Source organism: Chiloscyllium plagiosum, chromosome 21 (genome assembly GCF_004010195.1).
Source record: "Chiloscyllium plagiosum isolate BGI_BamShark_2017 chromosome 21, ASM401019v2, whole genome shotgun sequence".
NCBI lineage: Eukaryota > Metazoa > Chordata > Chondrichthyes > Orectolobiformes > Hemiscylliidae > Chiloscyllium > Chiloscyllium plagiosum.
The window spans coordinates 14,644,562-14,671,052 of NC_057730.1; the positions used below are offsets into that span (position 1 = coordinate 14,644,562).

Genomic DNA, 26,491 nt, shown 5'->3' on the forward strand with positions numbered 1-26,491 from the left:
TTTCAAAATCTGTTTCCCAATCTGTTTCTCCATATCTCTGCTGCTATTGGGGGGCCTATAGTAAACACCCAACAAGGTGACTGCTCCTTTCCTATTTCTGACTTCAGCCCATACTACCTCCAAAGGCAGATCCCCCTCGAACTGCCTTTCTGCAGCCGTTATACCATTTCTAATTAGCAACGCCACCCCCCTCCTTTTTTACCACCCTCTGGAGAGAAATCAGAGTTAATGTTTCAGGTCCGGTGACCTTTCTTCAGGACTGTCCATTTCTCTCCACAGATGGTGCCAGATCTGCTGAGCGAGTCTGATTCTGATTTACAGCATCAGCAGTTCATTCGGCTTTTACTCAGTTCAGTGTTCCTATTAACCAGTTGAATTAATGTGATTTTAAAAAGACCAAAAAAGGGTTATTGTTATCAGTATCTTACATACACTGCTGCACCAAGCCCTGCGTATGCCCCTTAATACTCAGATTATCTAACACCCTTACGTATATGTTAGTTAAATTTGTATGTGAGATGTGTGTTGTTTGATGGTGTTGATAAAGGTAACAATGGGGGCAGAGCATTTCACATCCTTTAGGAATATGTGATGAATTATTACACCTCTATTATGGGACCTATTAGTTATGTAAGGTTACTTCTGATTTGATAAGTAATACGTAACATACAATTTTCTGATAGGTGGTTGAATGTGTGGGTTATTTTTAGATTTGTTCTTCGGTAGTGAATACTTCTAGCAGTGCTGCAACTATTGCTTATTCCTTCTGAAATAAGTGAAATATTGTATAAGCAAGTTATACACAAACAGGAAGGCATTTCTCAGAATACCACTGAGAATCATTTTAGTTCCTAAATACTTGGGGACATTGTTAATTCTAGTGGTTTGTGTATCTGAAGAACCTCTGTTTATTTTCCACAGTGTTATGGCATTGAGTTTATTCAAACAGCAGCAGAAGACTGATGACCAAGAAATTATTTTTGATAATTTGTTACATTATGCCAAAGGTAATGATATAAACAAAACTTTCTGCCTATTCACTTCATGTCATGTATTTGATCTTCAAACTGATGTGTATTTGCTCCCAGTACCATTTTTCATTTTCCTGTCCCAGAGCCACTATCATAAATATATTTCTGGTTGGCACTGCTGCCCCAAAGCATCAGGGACCCAGGCCGTTCACCCTTGAGTGACTGTCTGTGTGGAGTTTGCACATTCTCCCTGTGTCTGCATGTGTTTCCTCCGGGCACTCTGGTTTCCTCCCACAGTCTGAAGATGTGCTAAATTGTCCATAGTGTCCAGGGATGTGCGGGGTTGATGGATTAGCCATAGTAAATGCAGGGGTACAGGGTGGCAGGGAGCTTGTTCTGCATGAAATGCTCTTTGGAGGGTCAATGCAGACTTGATGGGCTGAATGGCCTCTTTCTGCTCTGTGAGAATTCTATGATTTCTCCCTGTTCTTCAGAATGTCTTATAGTTTAAGACACCTCTAACATGTTCCAAAACTTCTTGCTGAAAATTACAGGTCCTATACTTTCATTTTCTCATGTTAAGCTCCACTGTGCCTCATACCTAAGTAAATAGTTTGCACATTATTTTCCTCCTATTAGCTGTTTTTCCCTGCTTACAGAATATGAGAATGATTGTCAAGTCTATCCCCATTAGTGCTTGAGAAGATGTATGTGAACTAACTTCCTACATACAAAGAGCAGCCAACTAGACTATTTCAGAGGGCAATATTCATCTATATTTCTGAAACTCAGGAGGCTATGGAGTGAAATTGGCAATCTTTCTTTTCTAAGGAAACAATTGGATTTGAATGAAAATCCAATTGTTACAAAGTCACTGGTACTCATACTAGCTTTTTTATTTCAGCGATATTTAATTAACTGAATTAAAATTCCCTAGGGACAATAGACAATAGGTGCAGAAGTAGGCCATTCTGCCCTTCGAGCCAGCACCACCATTCATTATGATCATGGCTGATCATCCTCAATCAGTATCCTGTTCCTGCCTTATCCACATAACCCTTGATTCCACTATCCTTAAGAGCTCTATCCAACTCTTTCTTGAAAGTATCCAGAGACTTGGCCTCCACTGCCCTCTGGGGCAGAGCATTCCATACACCCACCACTCTCTGGGTGAAGAAGTTTCTCCTCAACTCTGTTCTAAGTGGCGTACCCCTTATTTTTAAACTGTGTCCTCTGGTTCGGGACTCACCCATCAGCGGAAACATGCTTCCTGCCTCCAGAGTGTCCAATCCTTTAATAATTTTATATGTCTCAATCAGATCCCCGGTCAGCCTTCTAAACTCAAGCATATACAAGCCCAGTCGCTCCAGTCTTTCAACATATGATAGTCCCACCATTCTGGGAATTGACCTCGTGAACCTACGCTGCACTCCCTTTGACCTCGTGAACCTACGCTGCACTCCCTCAATAGCCAGAATGTCTTTCCTCAAGTTTGGAGACGAAACTGCGCACAATATTCCAGGTTCAGGGCCCTGTTCAGCTGCAGAAGCATCTTTTTGCTTCTATACTCAATTCCTCCTGTTATGAAAGCCAGCATGCTATTAGCTGACTTCACTACCTGCTGTACCTGCAATCTTGCTTTCATTGACTGACGTACAAGAACACCCAGATTTCTTTATACTGTCCCTTTACCTAACTTGACTCCATTTAAGTAGTAATCTGCCTTCCTGTTCTTGCCACCAAAGTGGATAACCACACATTTATCCACATTAAACTGCATCTGCCTGCATCCGTCCACTCACCTAACCTGTCCAGGTCACCCTGTATTCTCCCAACATCCTCCTCACATTTCACCCTGCCACCCAGCTTTGTGTCATCAGCAAAGTTCCTAATATTACTTTTTAATACCTTCATCTATATCATTAATGTACATTGTAAAAAGCTGCGGTCCCAGCACTGATCCCTGCGGCACACCACTGGTCACCACCTGCCATTCCGAAAGGGAGCCATTTAGCACTACTCTTTGTTTCCTATCAGCCAACCAATTTTCAATCCATGTCAGTATTTTGCCCCGAATACCATGTTCCCTAATTTTGCTCACTAACCTCCGATGTGGGACTTTATCGAAGGCTTTCTGAAAGTCCAGGTATACTACATCCACTGGATCTCCCTTGTCCATCTTCAGAGTTATATCCTCAAAAAATTCCAGAAGATTAGTCAAGCATGATTTCTCCATAAATCCATGCTGACCCTGACCTATCCTGTTACTGCTATTCAGATGTGTCGTAATTTCGTCCTTTATAATTGACTCCAGCATTTTTCCCACCACTGAGGTCAGACTAACTGGTCTATAATTCTCTGTTTTCTCTCTCCCTCCTTTCTTAAAAAGTGGGACAACATTAACTACCCTCCAATCCGCAGGAACTGATCCTGAATCTATAGAACATTGGAAAATGCATCCACGATTTCTAGAGCCACCTCCTTCAGTACCCTGGGATGTAGACCATCAGGTCCCGGGGACTTATCAGCCTTCAGACCTAACAGTCTCTCCAACACCATTTCCTGCCTAATATAAATTCCCTTCAGTTCAGGTTCTTCAGCTGCTATTACATCTGGGAGATTGCTCGTGTCTTCCCCAATGAAGTACCAATTCAACTCTTCTGCCATTTCTTTGTTCCCCGTAATAAATTCACCCGTTTGTGTCTTCAAGGGCCCAGTTTTAGTCTTAACCACTTTTTTTTCTTTTCCCACACCTAAAAAAACCAGTGATCGGATTTGAGCTCACATGTCTTGTATTCAGATGCAGGCATCTGATTTACTCATCCAGCAATGTAACTACTTTGCTATTGTTTTCGATATTGAGCGAGTTCACTACCTAAGTGGCAAAGGTGAAAGCCATCCTTGTTACATGATACCAGATTTTCCATGAATTTATTTACATGTATTTAACGTCTGGTAAAATGGAAGACTGCCCTGTTCTGAACTCTGCTGGTCAGGATGGGTTGGGTCAGTACTTGGTCAAATTGTGTTTGTCCTTCTCATGGGCAGGACGTACCTGTGCAGTTTTCCATATTACTGGGTAGATGCCACTGTCACAACTGTACTGGTACAGCTTGGCTTGTAATCAAGCTAGGGCTAGACCACATGTTTTCAGTACTATTGCCAGAATATTGTCAGGACCCATAGCCTTTGCAGTATCCAGTGCCTTCTACCATTTCTAAGTACCATGAAGAGAGGATCACAGTGATGGATGGCTGGTGTCTGTGAGGCTAGTGACCTTGGAACTGGACTGAGGTTATGCATGGCACTTGTTCTGAAGATAGGTATAAATGTTTAAGCCTGATCTTTTGCATTGATATGCTAGATGCCCCCCCCACTTTGTGAATCCTCTCATCCAATGAGATTAGTTATCCACCACCATTCCTGACAGGATTGCTGAAATGCAGACTGTATGAGCACCTTTAAGCTAAAGGAATGTTCAATTATAAAGGGTCAGACTATTTATATCCAACGTTTGAGGTTTACCAACCAAATATTTTCCAAAAAAATCTTTATTGCAATTAATGTTGATTTTCCGACATCAAATGCAAGCTGCCCTACAGGAAGGGGACATGTTATCTTTACCCAAACTGGTTTGCTTGTGACTACAATCCTACACTATCCGCATATTTGGGATCATAATCCTGAGGTAGACACTACTTCTGTGTCAGGAACCTATAGTTGGCCAGGATGGAATATCATCTATTTCTGGGAGTCCAATCCAATTAACAACAATTAAGAGCAGCACAATGGAAGGCCCAGTAGTAGGGCCTACAGGGTGTCACTTGGCGTCGCTCATCAGGAGATGTAGATACTGCACACACAAGCAAGAAACAACAGTGGGACCTTACTGCATCAACAGGAGTTATTGAAAACAATGCATGGCCATGACTTGTGTAGACCCTTCATGAGGTGGCTGAGCCTACGGCCATCGCATCACAGTATGCTGGGGGAAAAGTGTGCTGTTCTTCAACCAAGCAGCATCCTCCCCTCAACATTGGACTCTAGCCTCAGCTGGGGGAGGGGTCCAGGCTTGCCACCAACCGACAACATGTGCAGTTGCCTTCTGGAGTGGTTTAGAGATAGGCTGAATTGATTATTCATCTCTGCCTGGGGTTTGTTGCCCCTACTGTGTTGACTACTTGCAAAACCCTGGGGGATATGGGCCAACGCAGGCAAATGGAGAAACCTGGCGTGGACGAGTTGAGTTGGAGGGCCTGATTCTGTGCAGTATGGCTCCATGACTTTATCTCTCGAAGATGGGCATGAGTCAATTGGCTGATCAACAAACCATTTGCCTGTTTTCTCCCCCAGATCTTCATGCCTCCCTTTGGCCAAGAAAATTCAGCCCCAGAGGCTTCACTCTTAATACACTTCAAATAACTAAATCTATGTAACGTACACTATCCACTTATCCACATCTCAAAGCAATCTCAAAAGTGACTTTTAAAAATTCTAAGCATCAGTAGAGACAAAACAGCAAATAAAACCCCACCAAAATATCCATATTATTTGTAAGTTAAACTGAGGTCTCAAACAGAATAAAGACTTTTGTTAGCAATGCTTTTGATTATTTTTGATTTGGAGATGCCGGTGTTGGACTGGGGTGTACAAAGTTAAAAATCACACAACACCAGGTTATAGTCCAACAGGTTTAATTGGAAGCACACTAGCTTTCGGAGCGACGCTCCTTCATCAGGTGGTGTTGTGTGATTTTTAACTTTGATTAGTTTGATACTTGTGTTAGACTTTTAATGAGTTATGAATAAATAGTTTGATCCATCTCATCCTGTTGCAACTTTGGGCTCTCAAATGCCCAAGCTAAATTAGCATTTTATGTATGAATAGGATAGTTGAATAATAATATTTTCCATTATTTTCCAGCATTCCCTCTTCACTGTTATAAAAATGACAGTTTTGTCAGTTATTTGAGGAATTATTTCCAAGCATTCCTTGACTTCCTAACTCTGAAGGATGCATTTTCAATTATTCCTCCTGACCGTTTAACTGAGGTAAGAAGAAAATTATTTTTCTTAAGAAACTAAGTGAATCTGAGTGTCTATCTTTCTGGGTGAACATCTATTTCTTGTTCACGATATAGTCAGTACAGTGATGGGAACTTCCAATATATCCATTTTAGTTTCAACCCCAGAATTCAATCAGTATCACAAAAAGAAAAGGAAAGTCTTGCCTGAAATTTGGTGTTCTGTCAGATTTGCTATTTTCTAAGATAGCACAAGAGATACCTGCTCCGGTTCCTGTGAAATATATCAACAAAGAGGACATATCAACCCTAGTTCTACTCATTATCTCCACTTTCGTTTGTCACTTGTATAAATGATTTAGTTGAGAATATAGGAGGCATGGCTAGTAAGTTTGCAGATAACACCAAGATGGTTGGTATAGTAGACTGTGAAGAAGATTATCTAAGATTACAAAGAGATCTTGATCAGTTATGTCAAGTGGCAGATGGAATTTAATTTAGATAAGTGCGAGGTTGCTGCATTTTGGAAATGCAAATCTTAGCAGGACTTATACACTTAATGGTAAGGTCCTAGGGAGTGTTGCTAAACAAAGAGACCTTGGAGTGCAGGTTCATAGCTCCTTGAAAGTAGAGGCGCAGGTAGCTAGGATAGTGAAGAAGGTGTTTGGTATGCTTTCCTTTATTGGTCAGAGCATTGAGTACAGGAGTTGGGAGGTCATGTTGCAGCTGTACTGACACTGGTTAGGCCACTGTTGGAATATTGCGTGCAAATCTGGTCTCCTTCCTATTGGAAAAATGTTGTGAAACTTGAAAGGGTTCAGAAAAGATTTGTAAGAATGTTGCCAGGGTTGGAGGATTTGAGCTGTAGGGAAAGGCTGAAGAGGCTACGGGTATTAGCCCTGGAGCATTGGAGGCTGTGGGGTGACCTTCTAGAGGTTTACAAAATCATGAGGGGGCGCATAGGGTAAATAACCAAAGTCTTTTCCCAGAGTAGGGGCGTCCAAAACTAGAGGGCATAGATTTAAGATGAGAGGTGAAAGATATAAAAGGCACAACAATTTCACACAGCGGGTGGTGTGTGTATGGAACCAACTGCCAGAGGAAGTGGTGAAGGCCGGTACAATTACAGCATTTAAAAGGTATTTAGATGGGGGCATGAAAAGGAAGGGTTTAGAGGGATATGGGCCAATATGGGGCCAGATTCATTTAGGATATCTGGTCAGCATGGATGAGTTGGACCTAAAGGTCTATATGTCTCTATAACTCTGATAAGCCCAATCCTATAGCAGCATCTCCCAGCGCACATTTAGACAGCTTTCTCAGAAGTAGAATTGGTCCTGGTCCTTGAGGTCACTGTCATTCATTTCTCTGGTTCCTTTTCTGTGCTACTTGCTAACAGGTATTCTCGACAAATTGAGTTCCTTCATTCGGAGGCTCCTCCCTAGTCGGTTTCTTCTCGATAACAGTCTCCCACACATTTACATCGATGTTGCATTTCTTGAGTGCAGCCTTCATAAAGTCTTTGAGATGCTTCTTTTGTCCTCCTCGTATTCGAGTGCCTTCCTTGAGCTGGGTAAAGATGAGTTACTAAACATCTCAAAGCAAGCAATTGGCTGAAAAAGACAGTAAGGGAAGAAGATTTACTTCTGTTATCACTTACACGTTGTAAAAAGCTGAATAAAATAAGTACCGGAGATATCATTAGTTATGTCACCAGAGACAATGCTTCAAAATTATGTGGTTGTAAGGGGTTTGGCATGTCTGGTATTTGTTGAAGATGCTATCAAAATATAACTCTTGTTTACCTTCTCGCAAGTCTGATTAGTAGATTCCTTCCTCTGTCACTCCTGCACCAGTTTCCACATGTACAGAGAGCATGAGACATCACAAGTACATTTTGTGGTTTCACGGGTCATTTGATTTGTTTACCTCCCTTCTGGAATGTTCTGGTTAATCACTAGCCCCAAGTTCTATTCTGCCAGTTGGTAAATTAATTGTGAGCTGTAAGTTTATGTTTTGCCACAGCAGTTATGTTAAAGATGAAGTCACCACTGATTCTTGTGGGTCTGGGGCCATGCATTGTGCCCAGAATTGTACAGTTCCCATCACTAATCTCTGCTAAGCGTATTTGAATGTTTTGATGCAGAACAATGCTCTTCAAACTTTGTTTCTTTTTCAAGATTTATTCCATTCCCTTAGGTTACCAAAACAGAATTCAGTTTCTATGTCACAAAACAAATTGTCCTAAGTTTCCTATTTAGAAGGCAAGAACATGAGTCTCCATTCAGTCCTCAGGCTTGTTCTGCCATTGGATTAGATGCATGTGAACTGGCTTTGTTCCATTGACCCCTGACACACTTGCCCAAAAAAAAATCAGTTTATTTAATTTTAAATGTTCAGTTGATGGTGCTGTCTTGAACTGCTGCTGTCCATGTGGTGCAGGTATATCCATAGTTGGTGTTAGAGAGGGAATTCCACGATTTTGGCCCAGTCAGGATGGTAAATTGCTTAAAGGAGAACTTCCAGGTTTAGATGTTCTCAAATGTTGGTTCTCCTCATCCTTCTGGAAGATGGAGGTTTGGCAGTTTGAAACTGTCAAAGTTCATGTCAAAGGATCTTTCTAGCTTGTTGCAGTGCATCTTGTAGATGTTGTACAGTGGCAGAAATGGGCAGCACAGTGGTTAGCACTGCTGCCTCACAGCACCAGGGTCCCAGGTTCAATTCCAGACTCGGATGACTGTGTCTGTGTGGGTTTTCTCTGGGTGCTCCAGTTTCCTCCCACAGTCCAAAGATGTGCAGGTTAGATGAATTGGCCATGCTAAATTGCCCATAGTGTTAGGTGCATCATTCAGAGAGAAATGGGTTGCTCTTCAGAGGGTGGGTGTGGAATTGTTGGGCCGAATGGCCTGTTTCCACACTGTAGGGAATCTAATTTAATGTGCACTAAGAATGGAGAAAGTGAATAGGTTGCCAGTCAAGGGTGGTGCTTTGTTCTTGCTGTTGAGTCTCTTGAAAGTTATTGGAACTGCAGTCATCCAGGAAAATGGCAAACATTCCATCACACTCCGGACTTGTGCCATCTGACAGTTTGGGAGAGGGTCAGTAATGAGGAGAAGCGTTGCATTGTGAGAGGGCAATACTGAAGGAGCGCTGTGCTGGTGCAGGGGGAGCACTGCACCCTCAGAGGTTTGAAACTGTTGCATGTCTTATTCCTTTACACAGAATCACTAGTCTCTCTCAGGACTAGTAAACAATATGTAGGGTATATTTGTTTGATGATTCATGCTAATACATGAGTATCTCGTTGTTATGAAGATGTGTTAACTTGAAAATGGTAATTTAGAAGATCATTAACTGGACATATTTCCATATCTTTTGGCCTTTAGAAAGAACACTTTGCATAGCAAAGGAGGCAGGGAAACTTTGCATTTTCAAAAAACACCAAGCTGCTCGACTGGAATCACCTATACTTTCAGGAGAGATCACACCATCCTGCTTGTGTTTGTCTGGGTGAGAGTACAACAATTTTCCTTCCAATTAGAGACCGAATTGGCTGGAGCAGCAACCTTTGCCCTGCCTCCTTTTTCACTGAAATCCGTCTCATCGTCCGCTGAGTCGAAGCCTCGCTTAAAAAGCTCTCATCCGCAGAGGTGGAGAGTTTCTAGAGGAGAATGTGAAATCTTGTCACCACAGAAAAATGAATTCAGCCAGTCATAACTGATCCAGGGAGATGCCCTTCGCCCAAGACCCTGCAATTTATTGGTTGACTGGGTTGCTATGACAATGTCCCATCCCTAGAGTCCCAAATCAGTCATTGGTCACCCAACCAATAATTCCATGTCTTCACAGCCATTTTGGAAGCAGATTCTTCATTGGCTGATTAGATGCAAGTCTGACAGATCTTGTTCCCATTTTCCCTACTTTTAAAACTGATTCCTTCCTTTTTCCTTTTTTTTCCTTTTTCCTTTTTTTTCCTTTTTTTCCTTTTTTTTCCTTTTTCCTTTTTCCTTCCCTTCATTCCTTTTCCTTCCTTCCGTGTCGTGGAGGAAAACCTTCAATTCCTGGAGTCTCCGGATCAATCTGAGAGGAAAGGAAGCCGCCACATCAGTGGTTTGTGTAAAGAGCACAGATAGCATGGGCACTGTCAAATGGGGTTTAGTGTCCGGTGTGAGACAGTCCCATTGGAAGCATGAAAATGTGCCAGATGGGACTTTGCAGCCAACGGGATGTGGAAAGAAGTGTGTGATTGTGTAAAATCAGTCCTTGCCATCTTGTTAGAAATAAATCTTGGCTTCCAAACACAAACTTTCACTGTTGCCGGAATCTAAGAAGGTGCATTTCCCGTGAGTTATCTACTGTGTTGACATATGGAGTCAAACTGACATCATAATATTTGGTACTCTGGTGTGATACTGAGAGGTATCATTGACACCTCTGTCTCAACTTACAGTTCTGGTTTACTAGGTCCTCAATACTGCACAGAAGCAATTAATTAGATTTGTAGCTCAGAAAGAGACTTGTTAGCCCATCATGCCTATGCCAGTTCTTTGACAGAGCTGTCTAATTAATCCCACTTTCTTGCTCTTTCCCGATAGCTATGTAATTTTTTTTCCATCTTCAAGCATTTAGTCAATTCCCCTTTAAAGATTACTAATGAATCTACTTCCACCGCCCCCTCGGGCATTTCTGATCTCAACAACTTGCTACAATAAGAAATACTCATTCTTTCCCTGGTGTTTGTTAAACAGTGCTCTGAAATGGCTCTCGTTTTGGAGTGGATATAATCCCTCATCTTAATCCCAGTAACTAATGATCTTTTCATCTTCTGCCTCTCACTAGTTGTCCAGTGACTGAGAGAGGGTTGTACAAATGAATTTCTCTTGCTTTATGCCTCAAGGTGATCCCAAGATGGAAACCATCTTGCTCTTGATCAGAGCCTGAGGCTTGTGATGATTGGCCCAAGGCATTGAGCAGTCAATTCCATTTAAACTAGTTCATTCCCTGCAACACAGCAGTATCCAAACCTTCATTTTTGCCAGTTTATGTTTCTAAAATTAGATATCTATTCCTTTTGTTTGATATATAATACTTCTGTTATGTGCCTTGGGATGTTTTATTTATTTTAATGGCACTATATAAATTGTTGATTTCATCATCCATTCTGCTGTATTAGCACAATGATGTGGCACTCTACAACAGCATTGAGTCAATGGAAAGACAAAAACTGCAGGTTAAGTGGGACATGTTTTATGGCCATGTTTAGTGTCATTGTCTTGTTTTGTATATTGAAGTAGCACCTTGTCTCTGTGTTTCAGAACTGTCTCCACACTGACCAGGTCACTCGATGCCAGCAACGAGTTGTTCGGTGATGGAGCTAAAGGTTTGGGTGGATGGAGTACAGCGAGTAGTGTGTGGAGTCACTGAGGAGACAACCTGTCAGGAAGTGGTGATTGCACTGGCACAGGCCATAGGTGAGTGCCCAAATGAATGGAACGGGATGAAAAGTGGGAATAGGAGTGTGATGGTGAAATGGAATGGGGGTATAAAGTAATGTGGAAGGGGATGGAGTAATGGGAATGGGGCAGGGGCATAGAATGGGATGAATTTTGACTCCGATGAGACAATGGGTAGAAGACTAGAATTAGTTGAGACAGTGATCGTCAGTGACAGTGCAAAATACTTTCCTTCGGGTAATAAACAAGCCAGAGTAATTGAGTCTGGTGTTAGAATGAGGGTCAAGATTAGAATGGGAAAGCACAGCAGGCTAGGCAGCATCCGAGGAGCCGAAAAATCGACTTTTCAGGCAAAAGCCCTCTGATGTTAGAATGGTCAAGGCTGAAGCAGGTCAGGAGTGAGATGGATTGTAATGTGGTTACTAGGTCCTACTGGGTGTAAGTGAGGGATGGACAACAATTTGAGAATTGAGAAGACTGGCCCCTTGATCCAGAGTTTAATTGTTTCACCATTGACATCTCTAGATATCCCTTGAATTCCCTCCCTACACGGTGGCTCAGTGGTTAGCACTGCTGCCTCATAGCATCAAGGACCCAGGTTTGATTCCAGGTCTGTGTGGAGTTTGCACATTCTCCCTGTGTCTGCATGGGTTTCCTCCAGGTGCTCCGGTTTCCTCCCACAGTCCAAAGATGTGCGGGTTAGGTGAATTGACCATTCGAAATTGCCCGTAGTGTTAGGTGCATTAGTCAGAGGGATATTGGCCTGGGTGAGTTACTCTTCGGAGAGTTGGTGTGGACTTGTTGGGCCAAAGGGCCTGTTTCCACGCTGCAGAGAATCTAATCTAATCTACACCTCTCTCCTCGTTTGAGATGCTGTTAGAAGCCTCTCTCTTTGAGAGCTTTTGTCACTTCCCCTAATAACTACTGATGTGAGTCTTTGACAATGCTGCATTGAAGCACCATATCACCATGTGTTAAAGATGCAAAAGGCAAGATGTTGTTTCGATTGGGTATCGTTTCATGCAGTTCCTGGAAATGTGCACCATTATTTAAAATGGTGAGAATTCTTTCCATTGTAAATGGTGAGAAAATTCCTTCCATTTAGGGTTAGGGCTTGGCCAGTGCAGGAGACAGGTCAGTGTGGGACAGAGGTCATTAACTTCATCCATTCACATGTTTACTGAGTCTTGGACATCACCAATGTCCTCCATCTGCATTCACATCTTGGTTTTACTGTGATCGTCCAGGTTACACATCCATTTCACTTTACAGTTGGAGACCAGGCCAGTTGAAGTTTTGGCCACCAATCTTAGAGCAATTAATGTCAGCGATGCTGAAGAGGCAGAGATCTCAGAGGATTGTAGAGCAGGAGAGGTTTACAGAGGTAATAAGGGGTAAATGCTAATCTGCTACTTGGTAAATGTAGAGAGATCAGCACAATTTTGCAGTTCTGACTGCAACAGTAGCTATTGGATGTGCCCAAAGTAGTGACCGATCAGTGTCAGTGGCCCTGTTCTTTATGTCATGTTGTGTCCTTGAGAAATGAAAATGAATCTTGTGGCTGACCATCCGATAAATAGGCAAAGTCTTTTCCCTGGGGTCGGGAAGTCCAGAACTAGAGGGCATAGGTTTAGGGTGAGAGGGGAAAGATATAAACGAGACCTAAGGGGCAACGTTTTCACGCAGAGGGTGGTACATGTATGGAATGAGCTGCCAGAGGAAGCGGTGGAGGCTGGTACAATTGCAGCATTTAAGAGGCATCCGGATGGGTATATGAATAGGAAGGGTTTGGAGGGATATGGGCCGGGTGCTGGCAGGTGGGACGAGATTGTGTGGAATATCTGGTCGGCATGGACAGGTTGGTCCGAAGGGTCTGTTTCCATGCTTTACATCTCTGACTGTATAATGCTTTAAAATTTGCATCACATATAGATAAGGTGGTTAAGAAGACATTTAGCACACTTGCCTTCAGTGTTCAGACCTTTGAATATAGAAATTGGAACGTTATATTGAGGTTGTATGGGGGATCTTGTTGTGGCCTTTTCTGGAATACTGTGTCTAGTTCTGCTTGACTGTTAAAGGAAGGCTATTGTTCAGCTGGCGAGGATTCATAAAATATCTACCAGGGTGTTACCGAGGATGATGGTCTGAGCTACAAGCAGAGACTTGAAAGACTGGTACACTTTTTATCAGAGCGTAGGAGGTTTAAAGGTGATGTTATAGAGGGTGAAAAGACCATGAGGGGTATAGATCGAGCGAATGGCACCTGTCTTTTCCCTACAGTGGGGGATTTCAAGACTAGGGGGCATATTTTTAAGGTGAGAGGAGAGAGATTTACAGCACGGAATTGGACAAGTTTAGTTTGGGATTATGGTGGGTGTGGACAAGTTGGACCAAAGGGTCTGTTTCCGTGCTGTATGACTCTACAACTTTTACTTAGTGTCAAAGGAGCTCATTGTTTATGGCTGAGGTCACCTCTGAACTCTCTAGAACCAAATTTGTACAGATCACACTACTCTCCATTACTGGGTATTGCAACATTTATGGTGATTATTACAAATTAGAGTGGATGATTATATATTAACAAGACAGTCACATTTCTTGGGTCTTTTCTACTCTTCTGCATCTTCCTGGAATCTGTACTTCAGATTTAATAGACTAGTTCAAACTCACGTGCACCTTCCAGACCATTTTGTTACTCTTCACTTTTAACATATGTTTGCTGTTTTTGCATCCCTGCACTCTTTCCTTGCAAAATGCTGTAACGTAATGAAAGGATTGGTAAGCTGTCTAATGTCCTGAAAGATGGTGATGTGAATGTTGCTTCATAGTCACAGCAATCTTTATATCACTCTACAGAGTGGTTAGTCTTCTGGCCGTGGAATTATAGTGGAAGTGTTTCATGGGTTCCCACAACCCTTAAAGTAAGTAGGGTTCATGGTGGTAGTCATGAATATCTATTGGAAGGCAAACTATGTTGGCTTTCACTGTTACCCATATAGGAGTTGTAGAATAATTGAGATGTACAGCACGGAAATAGACTCTTTGGACCAACTCATCCATGCCGACCAGATTTCCTAACCTAATCTAGTCCCATTCGCCAACACCTGGCCCATATCTCTCTAAACCCTTCCTATTCATCTACCTATCCTGATGCCTTTTAAATGCTGTAATTTACTTCCTCTGGCAGCTCATTCCATACAGGCACCAACCTCTGCGTGAAAATGTTGCCCCTTAGGTCCCTTTTATATTTTTCCCCTCTCACCCTAAACCTATGCATTCTAGTTCTGGACTCCTCCACCCAGGGAAAAGACCTTGTCTATTTATCCTATCCATGCCCCTCATCATTTTATAAACCTTTATAACGTCACCACTCAGCTCGGATAGTCCAGGGAAAACAATCCCAGCCTATTACAGTTTTTCTCTATAGTTCAAATCCTCCATAGAGTCATAGAGATGTACAGCATGGAAACAGACCCTTCGGTCCAACCCATCCATGCTGACCAGATATCCCACCCAATCTAGTCCCACCTGCCAGCACCTGGCCCATATCCCTCCAAACCCTTCCTATTCATATACCCATCCAGATGCCTCTTAAAAGTTGCAATTGTACCAGCCTACACCACTTCCTTTGTCAGGTCATTCCATACCCGTACCAACCTCTGTGTGAAAAAGTTGCACCTTAGGTCTCTTTTATATCTATCCCCTCTCACCCTAAACCTATGCCCTCTAGTTCTGGACTCCCCCACCCCAGGGAAAAGACTTTGCCTATTTATCCTATCCATGCCCCCCATAATTTTGTAAACCTCTATAAGGTTTAAACCTCTAAACCTCAGCCTCCGATGCTCCAGAGAAAACAGCCCCAGTCTGTTCAGCCTCTCCCTGTAGCTCAGATCCTCCAAACCTGGCAAGACCCTTGTGAATCTTTTCTGAACCCTTTCAAGTTTTGCATCTTTTGCCAGTCTCAGTAGCTCCTGTTTTCTGCTCTGTAGGTAGCTTGTTATCTTTTCGGTAATTTTTCCTGACTCCACACACTGAGTTTAATGTCTGTTATGTAAGTGCCCTCATCAAAAATCTTTTGGAAATCCAAAGATAGCTGAAGATGAAGAAAACCTCTTCAAGGTGACAAGAACATCATACCACAAGGAACCTACCACACTGTGCTGAGGCCGCCACTCCTCCTCTTTCAGGACACCTGGGCCTAGCCGCGCATTTTGAGCCTTAGCCCGGCCTGTGAATCCTGGCCTAGGCAGTCAACCCAGAGAACCCTGGACTTGGATGGAGCCGTGACAGCTTGTCCTGGTGTAGGTGCCATTTCCGCAATGCCAGAGGCCTCCTCCTTCACCTGCTGCTCTCCAGACGTCAAAGAAATCAAAGAAAAATGAAAAATACAAGAGGAAGAGCTTAAACACAAAAGGATAAAACCGACAGGAGCGGACCAGCCCCAGGCTCAGCCCATCTACTCCACTGCCATCTTGAACTATAGGAATGATAGAATGATACTGTGGACCTCAGACACAATTATCCAAAGGAACAATGGGATGCCCGGCTGGTGGGGAGGCGAGAAAGAAATGTACGGTCAAAGACCTGAAGCATTAATGCAGTTCTTTTACCAAAAGGAGTTGACAGACCTGAAGAGTATTTCCATTGTTCTTAGTTTATACATCAGTTTCTCTGTGACAGCAGTATTTTGCTTTTATGTGTTAGGTAAATGAGAGAGAGGTACTGGAGAGAGATTAGGGAAATCGGAGGAAGAAGTATTAAGGTTGTTAGAGTCTGCACCAGCCTGTTGGGCAAGTGTGACCTCCTGTGTTACTGCTTTTGTTAGGGCTATGAAGTTAATCACTTTGATAGGGCCCTGTATGTTCGAGGCGCTCTCTGCAATTTTTTTGTCAAACAGGCCCAAGTAATGGTGATTGCTGTGCCACTTCTCATCCATCTGGTCCCGTCCAGACAAACCAACAATAAAATTGACTAAAGCATGTATAAAATCATAAAATAACATCATAAACGGGATAGCAAAATGTCTGGTGATTCCGTGATTTGCGGTTCCAAATTCAGCTCTGCAGGAGTTCCTGGAAAACTAATCCTCCAATCCCACCAATATTGAAAGCTAGTACAAAACTGCATACAGCATTGGAATTTGAAATTGAAGTGTAATGTGTTGTGCTTGGTGGCAAAGGAGTGTGACTTTGAACTTTTATTTCAGCCCTACTTTGCCTGTTGTGCAATGCATGGAATGGATTTTTCTTGATCTGTGTCCAAACGTTGGTGACCTGGAATGATGTGGAGAGCTACCCAACTTCTTTCTGACTTCTATAATGTCCTGCTCCTGCAGAGAGGCAGAGTGAAGTTGCACCCCATGAACATTTGGTGTACTTTTACATTTGAAAAATGTATTTTTTCCATGTGAAATCTCATTTAACAAGATTTGCCCCAGAAGCACCCAATGTTCATCTGTTGAATACTCAAGATGAATATGTCCCCGTTATATTTTACAGGTGTTGAACAGCATTAGTCCCAGTGAATTGGCTGATTTACTGAGTAAGCCTGGATTCATCAATGACTTTGAGATCCTGACCAATATCTTAATCAACATCCATTCCATCCAGGATCTGAATTTATTTGTAGGAGAATTCATCACCAAAATACCAAATGTAAGCTGGAAATGTTTTTTTTCACTTTTGAAATCACGGCACTTCGCAGATCAATTGTAACGTATTTTCCAAAATTATTTCCATTATATTGGAGCTGAGCATACGGGGTGCATAGTGTGAGAGTACCTGGGAGGACTAAGTGTCTTATTAAAAGGAAGACAAAGGCATGGATCTGTTGCCCATAGTCTAACATATGAAAGATTTTGCTCGGTACTCAAGGATTGTGGGATCTTGTTATTCTTGACCCACTTCAGGTGCACGAGCACCTAAGTTGGCTGAAATTTGGGACTGTCCAAAGAAAGCTGACTCCAAGTATCATTTTTCCAACTATTAACTGCCCTGTGAAAACTAACCTTGCCCTTACTTATCCATGATGTGATTTTCTGAGCTGTTTTTTCCATAGTGTTGGCATTGAACTCACGTCCTGTTAGGGGAACAGCAGTGGGTGGGACAAAATGGTTAAAATTCACCATCAAAATCAAGAAAATGTAGTTTCAACCCTTTTATTACCTAAAACTGGTCATAACAAGTACTTAATTGAAGTTCCCTAGTTTGGAAAACTGATCACTCATTAATCTAATGAGTAGAAGGAAAGCATATGGCAATTTGAGGGAATTTGTGTTATCATGGTAGAATTGTAATATTTTGCTGTAAAGTAAAACTGTCTTCTTCTTTGCCAGATTGATACCTTAACTTCTGTCATAATCGGTCTGCAGTCTGAAGTTCTGAAAAGCCTCTCTGGACTCAGTGAAATAGATGTGAAAGAATGGCTTAATGAAACACTACTTCCATCTTTGCCATTGATCGTCGAAACCGTCTTGACTTCCAACATTTCCCTGAAAATCCCATGCTCCTCTTTCGGAGAAATGCAAGTTATTTCTATGTTGAACTAAAATCCTTACAATTTGTTGTTGAATTCAATAATCTTAAACAGTACAAATCTCTCACAATCAACATACACTCCAAGATCACCTCTATTGCATTCCTGTATTGAAATCAGATCGTACATATTGGTCACAACATTCACACAGAAACTTTTGCATTTCCCTTTCCACACGCATACATATGTATCTGTATATGTGTTTTTATTTATTTTTATATATATATATTATACACACACACATATACAGTGGTAGGTTACTCGTATATTCAAATACGTTGTTGGTTTAGACACTAGTTGGCATTTTCATGTTTACTATCCAAGAATTCGGTTAACCCATTGTATTTTTGGGAATGAAGTGAGAATATTTCCATTTATTTCTTAATGACATTCAATATCTCAAAATTAATATTTTACCATGAGTCGATCTCTCAAATAACCTGTCAACATTGAGTGAATAAACTTACATCAAAAATGCTCAGTTGGACCTCTGTACCTTTTGGAAACGAAATTCAGCCAAAGAGTTAGAACATTTAGGAATGAATGAGGGCAAATAGATGAGAAAAGGTAATACCTGTAACAGAATAGTGTTTTCTCTTCGAGGTCAATATGTGATAAATGGACAGGAGTGATAATGAATGTTGGCTGATTAAATGAAGGCAGAGTAGAAGATGCCTTTAAGCAGAGAGAGTAATGTGTGGGGCTGCAAGTTGTGTTGGTCTGAGGATTGCTGTGCAGTTGAACACTGGGCAAGTCAAGAGTACAGGGTTGACTTTGTGCTGACACTCACCTCTCCTGTTCTTAAGAGGTTTCAGATAAAGTCGTAATTCACATGTTTCTAACTTTTCAGAATGTGCTTTCATTCGAATCATTCGGGCATGGTGGCCCTGAGGTTAAACCACCACCAGTCATCTCTCTCTAATGAGACAGTAGCCCTATGGTCTGGTAAGACTATGGCAACTGCACTGGATGATATTGACAAGACAATAATAGATTGAGTGATACTGAAAAATCTTAGAGATGTTTGATGAATTTTCACAATTCAAATGTTAGTTATGAAATGTTACATCAGTATGAGAGAAAATGTAATATTTCATTTTTTAATGAATCAATGTGTGCATAATTTTTATTTGTTATTGGGAAGTGACTAGCATTGTATTTACTATTTGTCCACAGTTCTCCTGGGAAAGAGGGATAGACCTTCTCCCTGAACATCCATTAGTATAGGATAGAAAATTCAGATTTGTTTACAGTGTGCTTGTGTGTGGCTGAGGCATTCTTAATATTCATTTTTGAACAGACCTTATATTTGAAATTTCATCATATGTTGTTTTGATCAGTTCACAAATTAATTTAGAGTAAATGGATTAACAGGTATCTAAAGAGTTAAATTACACAACAACTTTCCTACACAATTCTTAGAAGTAGACCTGAGAGCCATTTCAACTTGGCATGTTTTGATGGTTAACTTCAGCAACCTGTTTCTGATGTATTTCTGTTTATTTTCTACAGTGTCTCAACATTGAGCTATGCCAAAAATCTGCTGAGTAAGAGTGATCAAGAATTCATATATAGGAAATTATTGCTTAGAGCTAAAGGTATTAAAATACATTAATATTGATAGCTGTTTCTGTTCAGTAGTTTACGACACCTTGTGGTTCAATGGCTTTTCAAAACATGTGCGTAACTCTTCCAAAGAGCACTTTTTATGTTCCATCAGAACAGCCATAACAAAAACATCAGTTTTTAAGTGTTGCTTTCTTTAAAATATCTTTAAGCTAAGACACTTATCACATATAAAAACAATGTAGCAAAATGCTGGTCTACATAAGATATTCCCTCATGCGTAGCAAAACTGGCCTCTCTTATAAGTATAATCTGTGTCTCCTTATAAATTAGAGTCGCATCAAAAGCTCAACGGTTTGGTGAGTTGAGTTAAGGTAGATAATTTACATTCAACAACTGCATCCAACTAAACTTTACTCATTAATAGAATGTCCAAAATAATCTTCATCAACAAGTACTTGTAAATGTTCTGATACATATATAAAATATTCCTCTAGAAAGGGATCTGTCAGACTCTGACCTGATCTCTTCTGCATTTTATAGTAGCCCCGTGCATTGGCCTGAATTTGTACTCTTGAGTAGGGAGGGCAGTATCAGGGTAAGTCCCCACTCCACAAAGCCTAACTTCGGAGAAAGCACCTATATGGTCAGATTCTCATTCCAATGGGGTGGATGCCAAGTGGAGTCTGACCCGCCACCTTTTAAATACAGTGCAGAGGAAGCCATATAGTCTGCTGGATCAGGAGTTTGTTTATGTCAGGTGCTGGCCTTGGTAATCCAGGATTTGGTCCTATTTATAACCATAGCAACAAAACAAAAAGGCCTCTGGTTCTCACTACCCAAAACCCTGGTAACCACACCACTCTGCATATCCTAACCATGTCAACAAATGGCACTTCAAGCATCCCCCCCCACCACCACTCTATCATGGTCTCTCATGCCCGCCATGCCAACTCTATTCCCCTCTCGACTGCCCTATAGCTAATCTCTTATTCCGTCCCTTCATAGTCATTATGAGATCTTGGTTTCAAGTCATGTCAACCCATGGCCCTATGCGCTAACTTTTGTCTTTACACCCTTCATCCAATGTCCACCTTGGGAGACATGCTGAGATGAAAAAAAAACCTTCTATGTGTCAGTTGTGACTTTATTTTAAAAAAATCATTCATTATAAAGAATGTTTTTTTTCAATTGCTTAACCCCTTATGAAAGTAAATATTTAATTCAAGTATTTATTACCTATTCAAAAATAAGGTTTTGTATTCATTTCCCTGTTGCAAAGAATTTGTAACAACTTGGAGCTGTCAATTTAACTGTGAACTACCAGATACCTCACTGTGCTAACGACAGTTTGTTGAATCAATCATGCTGCTCACATCCCTTGAAACACTCCAGGCTTATGTTAACAGACAGTGAAATAGCAAGTCTGTGATTTGTTTTCAATTGTAAACTCTTTTTAAACTAAAGAGCAATTTAAACATCTCAAATATTTGACAGTTTAACTGAACCTATCTAACTTCCACACGCATTCATGTCTACTGTCACTGTTGTACTGGGGCACTCTTCCATCTTATAAAGTCTTACATGGACCTGTTCTGAAGGGGTATCTGGACTTATCCAAAAGGGTAGTCAAATAAGTCTGACAGCTTTAGACCTCTTCAAATAATTCTGTGGTCCATTTTTTATCAAAGATTTAGATTTCATGTCATATTTAGGGCACATCATGAATAAAAATCAGATCTGCTAAAAGACAATTGCAGTTTGTAGCTCCCTCTATGAAAAATGCAAAATCTACTCTATTCTTCCAATCCTGTCCCCCGCCCTTCCTCTCATGAGTACTAGGTTCAGGAACAGGACTTGGGGCTCTCACTCTACTTTATCTAAACTGGATGCCCATTCCCACAAAAAAAGTAATGCCTGATGATTGACTTCTAATACATTCAAAATAACTGAGGATAAGCAGCATGCAGTACTCACATTTTTAAACATGGGAAACATTACTAACAACTAATACAACAGAAAATATTACCAAAGCATTTAGCCTCATTTCAGGCCTCGAAATAGAATGAAGTAATCTTTTGACTGATATTTTTGGTTAGCTGAACTTTGTTGATAATGGCTGTTAGAAATTTAAGAACCATTTATTAAATAGTTCCATTAGTTTCATCCTGTTGCACAATTTGAGCTTTCTTCGCCCAAGGAATGGTGGAATTAACTACCACAGAAAGCAGACCTGGCCAACACATTTTGTGATATCAAACAGATGTTGGCTTGGGGCTAAAGGGATCAGGGATAGGAGGGAAAGCGTGAATAGACTATTGAGTTGGTGATCAGCCACGATTATATGTAGCAGGCTTGATGGGCCGAATGGCCTATTCCTGCTCCTATTTTCTATGTTCATGGGTAACTAACTTTTTTTAACATGGTTATTAAAAAACTTACTGAACATTTACTGCTTTTTATCTCCAGTGTCCACTGCCATGTGTTTTGCAAACACCAGTTTCATTCTGTACCTGAAGGACTATTTCCAAGGTTTTTCCAACTTTCTCACTCTAAGTGATGCATATTCACTGGTTCCACCTGGCCGTGAACGTGAGGTAAAAAGCAATTTAATTGTTTGCTCAACTGAGATGGGTGTGAACGTGTATTTAAAAACCAAGTTTGTTTGCTTAGCCACCTGCTGCTAGAACAATGAGTGGAATCTTCGGCCATAGAAGTGAGTTTTCAGCTCTGAGCATGCTCTTGCTGCTGGGAAATCTTCTTGTCAATGACCAATTATGAGACCAGACAGGTCTGAGGTCCAGTTAGAACATCATAAGGGTGATTGAGGCTACAGGCTTAAGCCTGAGATCGTGAAAGGATGCTGCCTGAGTATTTGAGCTGGTTGCTGCCATATTTGGAGGGAGGGCAGTAAAGAGCGTTCTGTGGCACCTTCTGTAAAAGTATTTAATGGAGTAAGGAAATGACTGCAAGGCCATTCCTCTGGCAGTAGAATTCCTCCACAGGCTGGCAGGTGGCTACAAGTGTAGCTCACCGATGGCTGCAGTTCCTGTGGGAATCACATAGCCTCGTGGATTCCCCAGACCTGCCAGTCACAAGGTGCCACCTTTGAGGGGAACTCAGTTGCCACCAGAAAAACTGTGGCAAAGTGTCCAATTAAAGCACAATAGACACTTTGTTCTGCATATCATGTCACCGCTCGGTTCGTGCTTATTCAGCACTGCGTGATCTTTGGAACCATTGGTCTGACATGTATTTCTCTGAAATTCGTCATTAAATCCATCATCTTTCTGAAAATGGGAAGAATCCGCCCATTCAATCTGGTAATTTTATATCAAAAACAATTCCACTTCTAATCCTAGAGCATCCTTGGTTAAATTGTGGGTGCACAGGATCACAATATGTGTGGCATTGTATTTTCCACCCATAAAGCAATGTGCCTGGTATTCAGTTATACTGAAATCAATGGAACTAAGTACTGGCAAGGTGTAAACCGATAACTAATGCATTGCCATGTCTTCAGTGTTCTCATCCTCATCCATATCCATCTCTTCGGATTCACTTGTAACTCCTGAAGACTAAAGAAAAGTTAATTTGAGCTATTATACTTTTGACATACCTTCACCAACTTGAATGATGTGCAATAGAGATTTTTTTGAAAACTTTAAACAATATCTGAATTTAATTTACGAAAGATGAGCAAGCGAATAACTTATCAGTAATTTTGTTTTTACATGTTTAGACAGTCCTTTATAGATTTCAGAGTCACACCCATTTTACTTGTTCTTTACAAAAATTCTATTTGGCAAATGCATTCTGAGTTTTGTATCTGTTTTAATAAAAATAAATATGAAAATAAATTCACCTTGAAGACCAGGGTGACCTTTTCTTTAAAAAAAAAGAGCCATGCTTAGGACTGTTAATGTGAATAATGCAACTGAAAATGCATGAGGAACAGATACTTTGATGGATTGGAGTGGGTTCAGATTAAAGAAGCAGAAGACTTCACAGTGACTGGTAAAGGGGGCAGAGAGAGAGGGAACCGGCTCAAGGACTTGAGACATGGAAGGAGAGAGAAAGAGAATTGAAGGAAAAGGACATCTGAAAAGTCGAGGGCCACCTCTTGGGGAGGTGCGAAAGAGAAAAGCAGAATACAGATATGATACAGGATCAGAGAGAAACAGAGTAAGAGAGATTCAGAGAATGAAATTGGAAGAAGAGAAATTATCCCCTGAAATGAGTACTGGCACTGTTTAGATTTAAATGCTTCTTGCCCCATTATCTCTCCTGGAGTTTGTGTGTCTATTGCGCTTTGGTAACTAAATATTGATAAACCAGCACAGCATCTCTGTATTTTTGACACAGTAGGGGTAGGTCTGCATTTATTTGTTTTTTGGAGTCTGCTTCCAGATATGCATATAGCTGAATAATTCTGTGTTGTGTTTTACAGGTCCTGGATAGTATTGACCCAAGAAATTTGGCTGATGTGCTGAGCACGCCTGGGTTCATTGACAGCAGTGTGATTCTAGTCAGGGTGTTGATCCACTTCCAATCCGTCGATAAATTAGTGATACTTATTGATCAATTTTTCAAAAACATCCAAGACGTGAGTTGCAAATGTTACTTCTACTTTTGAGATCGTAGGATGTAATGCAGATAAACTGTAGTGGTTCTACCAAAATAGAGTCCACTACATCAGAGCAATGTGCCTAATGTCTAAGTGTCGAATTGACCTGGAGTGTAAGCAAATGGATCTGTTACCTGCACACGAGTAAATGGAAGATTTTGCTGGGCGCAAGTGTTTGGAAATTTGCCTTTCTCTACCTGTTTCAGATCCGCAACTCCCTCACTTTTTTTCTGATTAATGCACAGTTTTAACTCTCTTCCACAATGATCCCATAATTATAATGGCTATGATATACCACATGAATGATAATCACATCCACAGCCACATTCAGAGAGGAAAACTCAATGACAGTGCGTGGGAGACATAGCAATTATTTTTTGAGGAGTGAGGTGACCTGTACAAGTTGGACAGTTGCATCTCTACAGGAATGGGATCAATATCCTCGCGAGGAGGTTTGTTAGTGCTGTTGGGCAATTTTAAACTAGTTCAGCAAGAAGATATGATCCTAGCAAGTAACTGATAGAGGTGAGAAACTGAGTTGGAATTAGAAGGTAGAATATGATTGAGTCTGGAAGGTGGAGGAAATGTAAACTAGCTCAGAAAGACGTGAGTTTAGCAAGGCTGAATGGAATTTGTTTGAATGCAAGGAGACTGAAAACGAAGGCAGACAAGCTGAAAGCACAGATAGGTAAGTGGGAGTATGATGTTATAGCTATGACTGAGGCTTGTCTGTCAACACTTCTGGTTGTAGAGTATTGGGCCAAGATAGATAGAGGAATAGAAAAGGAGTGGTTGGGAGTGGGGAAATGAGGCAATATTAATCAAGGAATCAACAACTGCAGGGAGAAGGAATGATATCTTGGAAGAATCACCAAATGAGGCCATATGGGTAGAAACAAAAATTATAGAGGATCAAATTTTAGTTAAATTTCAGAGCAAAGTAAGAATATTGAGGCAGCAATAGTAGGGAATTTTAACCTCCGACATATTTACTGGGGTAATTGCAGTGTGCAAAGTAGGAAGGGAACAATATTCTAAGATTGCATCCTAGAGAACATTTTTGGACAGTATTTAGCCGGCCAAAAGAATAACAAGGCAGTTCTGGTCCTAATAGACGTCAGAAGGTGAGCCTGGACATGTTGAAGATTTAACAATATGGCAGCCAATTTGGAGAAAGTGACCATAACTGAATTAAATATAAGATACTCATGAAAAAGAATAAGGATAGGCAGGAAATGAAAGTTCTAAATTGGAGCAAAGGCAAATTTTATTAAGATGAGACACAATTTGGCCCAAGTGGACTGGGAGCAGCAAATTACTTGAGGGGCTGGAATCTGTACTGAAAACAAAAAATGCTGGAGATCATAATGGCAGCATCCATAGAGAAAAAAACAAGCTAACGTTTTGAGTCTAGATTACTTTTCATCAGAGCTTCCCTTCAGCTCTGATGAAGAGTCATCTAGACTCAAAACTTTAGCTTGCTCCCTCTCCATGGAAACTGCCTGACCCGCAGTGATTAGATTAGTTACAGTGTGGAAACAGACCCTTTGGCCCAACAAGTCCACACTGACCCGCCAAAGCGCAAACCACCCAGACCCATTCCCCTACATTTACCCCTTGCCTAATACTATGGGCAATTTAGCATGGCCAATTCACCTGACCTGCACATTTTTGGACTATGGGAGGAAACCAGAGCACCCGGAGGAAACCCACGCAGACACGGGGAGAATGTGCAAACTGCACATAGTCAGTCACCTGAGGCGGGAATTGAACCCAGGTGTCTGGCTCTGTGAGGCAGCAGTGCTAACCACTGTGTCATCAGTTTAGAAACCACAACACTGTGATAGCCAGGAATCGAACCCGGGTCAACTGCTTGGAAGGCAGCTATGCTCACCACTATACCACCATCCCCCTGCTCGCAAATCTCCAGCATTTTTTTGTTTTCAGGACTGGGAACAGCTACTTGCAGATGCAACTGTGTCAGAGCAGTGGGAGGCAATCAAGGAGGAAATAGTGAAAGAACAGGGCAATTGCTTTTCCTGTAAAGACAAACAGGGTGGGATAAAGGCCAGAGAACACAGGATGTCAAGGGACATAAATGTTAAGGTGAAGAAAGAAAGAGACTCTTGTGTCAAATAAAGGGTCTCAATAGGATAGAGTCCTGGGAGGAATATAAAAAAAGTGCTGGGGGGAATTTAGGAAAGCAAAGAGATGCATGAAGAAGCATTGGTAGGTAGAATAAAGAAAACACAAAGGGATTTTAAAAATATATGAAGAATAAGACACCAGTGAAGAAATGAGTAAGGCCTGTTGG

At 41.3% G+C, this 26,491-nt stretch overlaps 1 protein-coding gene and 1 non-coding gene across 2 annotated transcripts in view; one reads left to right on the forward strand and one right to left on the reverse strand.

Annotated features, from left to right (window-relative positions):
• The window catches only part of LOC122560427, a 225,201-nt gene that overhangs the window by 162,774 nt on the left and 35,936 nt on the right, over positions 1–26,491 (forward strand). Inside the window, exons 64-70 of the mRNA XM_043711060.1 lie at positions 922–1,007; positions 5,895–6,022; positions 16,949–17,104; positions 17,785–17,972; positions 19,497–19,582; positions 22,020–22,147; positions 24,001–24,156. Coding sequence (XP_043566995.1) covers positions 922–1,007; positions 5,895–6,022; positions 16,949–17,104; positions 17,785–17,972; positions 19,497–19,582; positions 22,020–22,147; positions 24,001–24,156 — 928 coding nt within the window. The remainder of the gene's footprint in view (positions 1–921; positions 1,008–5,894; positions 6,023–16,948; positions 17,105–17,784; positions 17,973–19,496; positions 19,583–22,019; positions 22,148–24,000; positions 24,157–26,491) is intronic.
• trnag-ucc lies at positions 26,017–26,088 on the reverse strand. The gene has a single exon. It is a non-coding gene; the product is annotated as a tRNA-Gly (tRNA).